General features: G+C 51.8%; 1 protein-coding gene across 1 annotated transcript; it reads right to left on the reverse strand.

Annotated features, from left to right (window-relative positions):
• On the reverse strand, positions 1 to 8,306 carry CTU1 (cytosolic thiouridylase subunit 1). The gene is made up of 3 exons (XM_066374164.1): positions 8,189 to 8,306; positions 5,714 to 6,257; positions 1 to 3,411 (listed from the first exon to the last, which is right to left on the reverse strand). The coding sequence occupies exons 2-3, from the start codon at positions 6,219 to 6,221 to the stop codon at positions 2,861 to 2,863; spliced, it is 1,059 nt and encodes a 352-aa protein (XP_066230261.1). The 5' UTR covers positions 6,222 to 6,257; positions 8,189 to 8,306; the 3' UTR covers positions 1 to 2,860.
• Positions 8,307 to 8,910: the final 604 nt, after the last annotated feature.

An 8,910-nucleotide genomic window follows, 5' to 3' on the forward strand; every position in this document is an offset into this window, starting at 1 on the left:
ACGTGCTTTAATTCTGCAGAGTAATTTGAGTAGAATAGCTTTTATACAATATTGTTTTCATAGCCATTACAATGCACATTTTTATATTATTTATTTACATATTTAATGACTTTTCATACATATTTTTTATTTCCTCCATTGAGGATGTGTATATTAAATTTTTATGTACATCTCTGAATGTATTCCAGGTATATCATAATTTTTGATGCTGTTGTCAATGGCATCTTTTATAACATGCTATCTTTTATTACTGTGATATAGAAATGCATTTAAATTTGTAATTTGATTTTGTCTCTAAGAACAACTTAGAGACAAAACTAACTTTCTTGTTAAGTCCCCAAATGTATCAGTATATACTTATGGATTTTTCTATATCTGCAATAATTTATGAAGAAAACCAGCTTTGTTTACTTTTTTTAATTTTCATAGTTTTTAATGTATTGTTATGACCTTTCTAGATTAGGACCTGATGCTACTGCATTAGGTATGATGTTTGCTGAAGACTCTGTCTCATTAGGGAATTTCCCCTTTATCTCTAGTTGGCTGCAGGTTTTATATTGAAGGCATTTGAAATCACCCAGTGCCCATTATTTTATCTCTTGAGATTTATTCAGTCAAACAGCCAATCAGAAATACAGAAGCTTTACTATGTATTTCAGCAGTGGGAATTTAATGTAAGGAATTTGTTCTGCTGATGTTGGAACACAAATGGAGCAGACAGGGAACACTGCCTGGACATCTGGGAGCACTCTGATCTAATCCTAGTACCAGGCTGTGTTTACAGATATATGATTGAGAGAGAACTGACATATAACATTATGTTAGCATCAAGTATCCAACATAACGATTCCACATATGTACATATTGTGAAGTGCTCATCACAATGTCTTGTTGACATCCGTCACCACAGAGTTACCAACTTTTTTATTGTGATGAGACCTTTTAACAATTTTCTCTCAGCAATATACACTTAGCTGCTATCAAATATACAATACAGTATTATTAACTATATTATTAAGTTTATTATAAACCAAAATCACCATGCTGTATATTACCGCCTCATTATTTAATTATTTTATAATTGGAAATGTGCACCTTAGGCCACCTGCACCCATTTTGCCCACCCACACCTTCCACCCCTAGAACAGAACCACCAATCTGTTCTACTAGTTCTTTTTAAGTTTCCACATATAAGTGAGATCATATGGTACTTGTCTTTCTCTGTCTGACTCATTCCACTTAGTATAATGCCCTCATGGTCCATTCATGTTGCTGCAAAAGGCAACCTCTCCTTCCCAGTGGTGGGATTCAGCCAGATCACACCGGTTCAGCAGAACCGATACCTAATTTTTTGTTGAGTTCAGTGAACCAGTTGTTAAAATGGCATTTGTAATCAGTGTTGTCTCTAAGGTGGGCACCTGGACAGCTACCCAATATGGAAATCACATATTTACATTCCTTACCCTTTTTTAACGTTCATCTGCACAACAGTGTATTCTAAGCACCCGTAGTAATGTTCATTTCGTCTACAGGCAAAAAACATTGCAAGTAAGGATGCCAATCAAGAAGCAATACAGAAATAACTTAACACTTTTATTGTTTTTTGTCAGGTATTATTTAATATTTTTTATTAATATTTTAAAATTCTTTCTTATAATCTAGTTTTGTGTACTTCTTTTATTGTTCTTATTTAAGTATTAAATGCATGAAATAATAAACTACCTTTTGGTATATCTTTTTTTATATTTACTTAAAACAGTCATTAGGGCGGAGAACTGGTTGTTAAATTATTTGACTCCCACCACTGCTCTTTCCTTTTAGGAAAAAAGAGACCCAAAGGGTGGGGAATGGGCATACATGAGGGTTAGACCCAAGGGAAGGGGTCTGGGCCGGGTGGAAGTATCAGGAAGACTTCCAGGACCTACGAGGATCTGAGCAGGAAGATGGGACAGGGAGGGCATTCCTGACAAGGGATCAGCCCAGCAAAGCTTGGAGGTGGGACTGAAAACACCAAGTCTCCCCAGGGCTCAGGCAGGAAACTCTGCGCCTCACACAGTGTGGACCAGCAGGACAGCAACCCTGAAACCCAGAGCCCCCTGGTGGCCAAACCTGAATGTGAACAACCAAGTCGGCCCGGTTTACAGAGAGCACTGTGTCAAATCATCACCACAGCGCTCTGACGGAGGACTTGGATTCCATTTCCAGAGGAGGAAGCTGAAGACCAGAGAAGTTGAGTCACTGACCCAGGCTCACCCAGCTCTACTCCAGAAGCGGAGGTCTGGGAAGGCCACCCAGCTGCTCCTCAACTATCACAGGGCCACCTGGAGGGATTCAGGTGTGAGGGCAGAGGGGGCAATTTCACTGTCTTGAAGAGCCCCAGGCAGACCCTGGTTCCGCCCAGCCAGGTGATCTCATGAAGTTGTCGGTGCTCAGGCTACAGCCAATGAGGTGAAGCGAATGAACCGAGAGGGGGCAGCACCTGCAGGCTGCGCTGGGCTCAGAGAAGCACCGTGTTTACTGTGAGTGACCGGTGCCCATCAAGTCAGGTGGCTGCGCTGACCCGCTACAAACAGGAATCGTGGGTGCACAGTAGGTGCTAGGAAGGGCTAGGACTGTCTGAGACCCTGGCGGAGTACTAGACAAGCAGCCCCCTAATTTCCCTCGCTTAGAAGTGGGAAGTTGTTAAGCCCCCTCCTGATTTAGACCCAGGAGCCTCGGCCCATCTTCCGGAGGGTCACGGGTAACCGGTTCCGTCCCATCCTGACTTCACTCCGAAGCCCTGCGCAGAGGTTACTGGGGTTTATCCAGTCATCTACAGCCTCCCTGGCTCCCAGGTCGGATCCCAACGGAGAACTGCTCCCTAGAAGGAGGGGACGGCCTGGGGGGCCGGGGTTCGGACCTGCTCCTGCTCCTGCTCCCGAGGCGTCCCCGGTGGCCCCACCTCGTCGCGACCCCGGCGGTCCTTGCCGATGGCCAGGCGGGGCCGGCCGCGGTCCAGGCCGTCCAGGAGGGCGCAGGCCTGGCAGAGCGCGCGGCTGGCCAGCGCCCCGCAGCGCGAACAGGCGCCGGCGGGCGGGGGCCGTGCGGCCGGAGCCAGCGACAGGCGCTCGGCCGAGTGCACGAGGTCCAGCACCGCCGATGGCCGCGCAGCCTCCAGCAGCTTGAGCAGGTCGCGCGCGTGGCCGCGGAAGGCCTCGGGCGCGTACACGCACTCTTCCGAGAAGTAGTCGAGGCGGCGGAAGTGCGCGTACAGCACCACCTCCTTCTGCGAGGCCAGCTGCAGCGGACGGCAGCGCGGCAGGGCGCCCCCCTCTCCCGGGGAGCCCAGGCCCCCGCCCCGGGCCAGCCGGCCTGCGTCGCCCCGCAGGAAGTTCATGAGCACGGTCTCCGCCATGTCGTCGGCGTTGTGGCCTGCAGGAGATGGGGGGCAGGTCAGGAGGGGGGTGAGGGGCGCTGTTGATCAAGGGGACCCAGGGAACAAGGGGGGGCAGTCAGGTGGAAGCAGAGATGGACACAATGAGAAACGGAGGACAGGCTCCCAGGGAGCAACTTGGGGTGTCCCCATTGCCACCCACCTACTGGGCCAGACAGGCCCTGTGTAGGTGCCCTTTCACGGAGGGAGTAAAAGTGCTTCATGCTACAAATACAGTGTACTATTTCAGCCTCAGTGCACTTCCGATTGCACAGGAAAAGTCACATGGTGCCTCTGGGAATGTAGGTCACTGAAAATGTAAGTGACTACTTAACAGTCACCTAAACATTTAAGTTAAATCTTACTCTGCATCTTGTCATCTTATACTTGAATCTATACAGTAAAACTCGGGTCTTCTTGGGGTTTCTCAACTGGCCCCACATCCTCTCCTCAGGGCCTTTGCATAAGCTGTTTCCTTTGTTCAGAACACCTCTCCCAAGCTCTATTCGTCCTTCATTCACCTCGTTACCCACGCAGCTTTCAGGTCTCAGCTCACTCAGGAAATGCCTCGTTAATCCCCATCTTACTCCCTCCACTAGGTCCTCCTGTTACAAATTCGCAAAGTGTAATTTTTTTTGGTGTGTGTGGCAGAGACAGAGAGAGTCAGAGAGAGGGACAGATAGGGACAGACAGACAGACAGGAAGGGAGAGAGATGAGAAACATCAAAACTTCGCTGTAGCTCCTTAGTTGTTCATTGATTGATTTCTCATATGTGCCTTGAGGGGGGGTGGGGGTGCTGCAGCAGACTGAGTGACCCCTTGCCAAGCCAGCGACCTTGGGCTCAAGCTGGTGAGCCTCGCTCAAACCAGATGAGCCCGCGCTCAAGCTGGCGACCTCGGGGGTGTCGAACCCGGGTCCTCCACATCCCAGTCTGATGCTCTATCCATTGCGCCACCGCCTGGTCAGGCACAGTGTAATTGTCCTTATTAGCACTTATAAGGTTACAATTCTATATGTGAGACTCGGGCAGCAGCAGAAGCTGTGCTGTGCATCGTAACAGCAAAGGTTTACATCATATTCACTGCCTTTCAGCCTCTAGTCTAAGTGCTTCACACATCTAACTCTCAACATCTCTAGGACCCAGATATTATTAATATCCCCAACCTACAAAAGAGGAAACAGAAATTAGGTACTTTGTTCTAAGCTACATTGTTGTATCTAGCGCACAGTAAATGGTCAATAATTATTTGTTGAAGTAATGAGTGGGAAAGAATAAGAGTTATGAGAGAGGCAAAGCCAGACAGGCCCTGGCTGGTTTGCTCAGTGGTAGAACATTGGCCAGGTGTGTGGATGTCTGCTGTTTGACTCCCAGTAGTGGCACACAGGAGAAGTGACTATCTGCTTCTCCACCCCTCCTCCCTCCTGATTCTCTCTCTCTCTTCCTCTCCCACAGCCTGCAGCCCTGGCTTGACTGGCTCAAGTGCATTAGCCCTGGGTGCTGAGGTTGGCTCTGTGGAGCCTCCACCTCAGGCACTAAAGACAGCTCTGTTTGCAAGCATGTGCCCCAGATGGGCAGAGCATCTGCCCCAGACGGGGTTGCTGGTTTGGATACTAGTTAGGGTGCATGCGGGAGTCTGTCTCTCTATCATCCCTCCCCTCACTTGGAAAAGAAAAAGGAAAAAAAAAATTTTTTTAAGAGAGAGGGACGCGTAGCCAAGAGACAAAAAGAGTTAAAAGACACAGTTGCGTTTCAGCCTATAGACGGTTTCTAATGGGGGATACCCCTGCATACCCCTCATCTCGGGAAGGGAAACATAAAGAACGTCATTTTTAAAAAACAAAGAACCACGGCCCTAAGAGTACCCCTCCAGCCCTGTATTTGCGCGTGTGCGCGCGTGTGTATGTGTGTGTACAACAAGATGATGGCAGTGACTCAAAACCTTGCTACGTCTTCTATACCGCATTCCAAGGACCCACACATACCATGCCTCTAAACCTTCAGTGCATGCATACTTCTTCTCCTTACTGAAATCCTCCACGTAGAACGCACCAACTCTCAGCCTCCTTTCAGGGCCTGCCCTGGCCTGCGCAGGTGCCCCACAGAGTTCCTCCATGCTGCACATGCGCTCACGGGTCACGACGTCCCCTTCCCCTTACTGAGAACCTCCACTGAGGACATATCCACGGTCTCCTTTTCACTTCTAGGGCGAGAGCCTCAGCCCCCTTTCAGTGCCTGTCTTTGTCCACTCGTGCACCCGATCCTCCCACAAAGTTCCTCCTGTTACCGAGCACATGCTCACCTGTCACGACGTGCGTGGCTCCCACGAGGCGCGCCCCTTCCTCCAGTGCCCGGCGCCGCAGCACCCCGCAGAAGGTACAGCAGGAGCGGCTGCGGCCGGAGCCTGCCGTGCTGCGGGCCACAGCGTCCATCGTCCAGCCCCCGAAGAGATCAGCATAGGCCACGACGGTGAGCGGCAGCTCCCAGCGCGCCGCCTGGCGCCGCACGGCCGCCAGCGCCGCGTCCCGGTAGCCACCAATGCCCTCGTCCACAGCCACCAGTTGCAGCGAGATGCCCAGGCGTGGCGCCAGCTCGCGCAGCACGTGTGCCAGCACTGTGGAGTCCTTGCCGCCCGAGGCGCCCACGGCCACCACAGCGCCGGGTGGCAGCAGGTGGCCTGCGACCACCGTGTGCAGCACCTCGGCCTCGAAGGCAGTGCAGAAGCAGGCACCGCACAGCGCTTGGCCGGAGCGCGGGCGGCGGAGGGCGGCGCGGGCCTTGTGGCAGGAGGCGCACTGCGGGGCGGGCATCGCGGGGTCTGGGCTGGTTGGCAGGGGTCGGCGTCTCTTGGACAGGAAGAAAAAGAAGACAGGTTACATGTGCATTCCAGCTTGCGGGGCTTCCTCCAGGGAGGCTGCCTGTATAGCCCGTGCAAGTGGGGCAGGCTTCTTCTAGAGATGGGGTGGACACACAAATGTTCTGGCTTAAGGAGGCTGCTATGGTATGGACACTATTCTCCATGCAGAGGTGGGATCTGGCCCCGTGTCTTCTCTATGTCCTCTCATGCATCTCACTTCACTTTAGGAAAAACTAATGGCCTACAAAGCCTTATGCGATCTGGCTCCCTTTTCCTGTGACCTCAGCTCCAGGTGTTTGCACTAGCTCTTCCTCCTGCCAAGAGTATTCTTCCCTGACACTGGGTGCAGCAAGCAGCTCTCAGGACCCATCCACCGTGACAATCTGTCACAGCTGAGCAACACCTCCTTTGAAATCTATTCTTTTATTTCTTGACTTGATCCTCCTTTACTCTCCTGGTTTTTGCCTGAGTCTTTTTTGGAGACTCATGGTCCTCGGGTCTTGTCCAGTTCATTCCCCTTTTAAGTGACCCTGAATGGCAAGTGTCTACCAGGCTGGTCTTCCAAGATCCCCCCGCCACCACCACCACCACAGAGGATCTGTGCTGGGCTTCTCTCAGATCCAAATTGCCCAAGCTGACCAGTTCCTCTGATCCCCAGGCAACAACCTATTCTTGCCCAGCCATATCCCATCTCCTAAGAGCGCCACCACCTTCCACACAGCTCCTAGGCAGCAAAGGACATAAGTCACTCTAGACACGTCTCTCCTCTCCCCCTACATCTATAATCACTGGAGGGCTACCTCCTGGAGAAGGAAGACCATCAGATGATGAATCTGTGCATGTTTGTCAGAGACTCGTAGAACACAATATAGTGTTTTCACTTTATTCAGAGGGAGATGGGAGACATGGAAGAGTTTTGAGCAGAGAAGGGATATAATCTGACTTAGGTATCAAAAGAATTCCTTTGGCTGCTGTGAGAACAGACTATACCCTATAAGGGCTGAAGCAGGGAGGTGATCAGGGAGAGAATGAGGCAATCAACAGTCAGTAAGATGACGGTGGCCTGGACGGGGATGGTGGCAGTAGAGGTGGGAAGAAATGGAGTTTTGTATCTAGTTTGAAGGTAGAGACTATAGGACTTGTGCAAGATATGTACTGGGGTGGAGGAGAGGGTGATAAGGATACAGAAATGATGAATGACTTGAAGGTTTTGGCCAAAGCACCTTGGGAGGATGTTGGGACACTAAGTCAGGGGGACGACCAGGTATTACATTGGGACATGTCAAGTTTGAAATTCCTGTTAAATGTATGCCCCTCGAAGACTTTATGGACGCCAGGCTGGGTCAGGCGCCTCCTCTGGGCTCGCAGAGCCGCTTGTATGCCTCCATCCCAGCCTAACCACGGCTCTACCTGTCACGGAGACAGGCCTGACCCCTCCACTGTACTGTTAGCTCACTAAAGGCAGAATCCGGCTCTGCCTCTTCACCACTGTCTTCCTCCACTTCGCACAGGGTTTGGCACGCAGAGTCGGCGATCGGTAGGATGAGGGGATAATAAATGCACCCAGAAGACGGCATGCGGACCGTGGGATGCCCCGGGATTGCCGCCTTGTCACTGGGTGGATGGTGCGCGACCTATATCGTGACAGAGCTTCTAGGGCAGAGTAGGGGACCTCCCGCACTTTCCCGACTAGAGGCGGGTCAGGGAGATGGTCGAACCCGACCTGGGGGTGGGGGTGGATGGACAAGGGACAGGCGAGCCGTAGTGTCCAAAGTGAGGATCCTGGTCAGAGGTCTCGGAGAGACAAGCCCTGGGAAATCACAAAGGCGAGCCACCGTCCCCAGAGACCTTTAACTCTTACACAGCCTCGCAACAAAGATGGGCGCCCACGAGCCCACCCGCCACACGATGAAGACTCACCAGTGCAGAACGGAGTGCTGGGACACCTGAAATGCCAGACACGCGGAAGGCGGCCACGGAAGTGGCTCCTGGACTACGACTCCCACAAGGCCGTGGGGCTTTCTCGTCTACGGCTCCCAAAACCCCTCGCAACAGCTCTGCTTGAAGCAACTGTGGCGACGAAGAGAGCTTGGCCTACGACTCCCAGCAACCCTTGCGACTCCTTGAGCTCTGCCTACAGTTCCCCAAAAGCATTGCGCCGTTTTCTTTCTGCGCCTGCGCACAGGCGGGGAAGTGGCGGAGCTGTATTTCGTCTGAAATGGTTGCTCGCTGTCACGGTGCAGAATTCTTGAAAAGCTGGGTGGCTGCATTCGGATATCTGTATTTGTGGGATTATTATAGACGTTATAAGGGATGAGAGGACCTTTAGATCTGATTACAGGTGGAAATTGCAGTTGGAGTGCGGGGGTTGGGTCGCGAGGATATGAGCTGGAGGCGGTGCAGACACAGGGCAGAGATTCCAAGGGTGGGGGCTCGGAGTGGAATTCTGCGAGCCTGCAGGGGCAGTAATGGTGCGCTTGAGCGTGTCGAATGGGAAGAAGGAGAAGAGTGTGAGCCGAGGTCTTTGCGTGTGCGTCAGCTGTTAGTGATTTTTGGAGGAGGGTTAGTGGTGTCTCTGCGGGGGCGCCCGGCTGGCTCTTGGTAGTGGGTGAGATTGCGACTCACTGTGCAGGCCCCAGCCC

This window comes from Saccopteryx leptura, chromosome 3, assembly GCF_036850995.1.
Source record: "Saccopteryx leptura isolate mSacLep1 chromosome 3, mSacLep1_pri_phased_curated, whole genome shotgun sequence".
NCBI classification, from domain to species: domain Eukaryota; kingdom Metazoa; phylum Chordata; class Mammalia; order Chiroptera; family Emballonuridae; genus Saccopteryx; species Saccopteryx leptura.

Coding starts and splice junctions, on each gene's coding strand:
- CTU1 (XM_066374164.1), bottom strand. CDS start 6,221: ATGCCCGCCCCGCAGTGCGCCTCCTGCCACAAGGCCCGCGCCGCCCTC. Junction 3,412..5,713: donor AGCCACGCACGTCGTGACAG/GTGAGCATGTGC, acceptor CATCTCCTGCAG/GCCACAACGCCGACGACATG.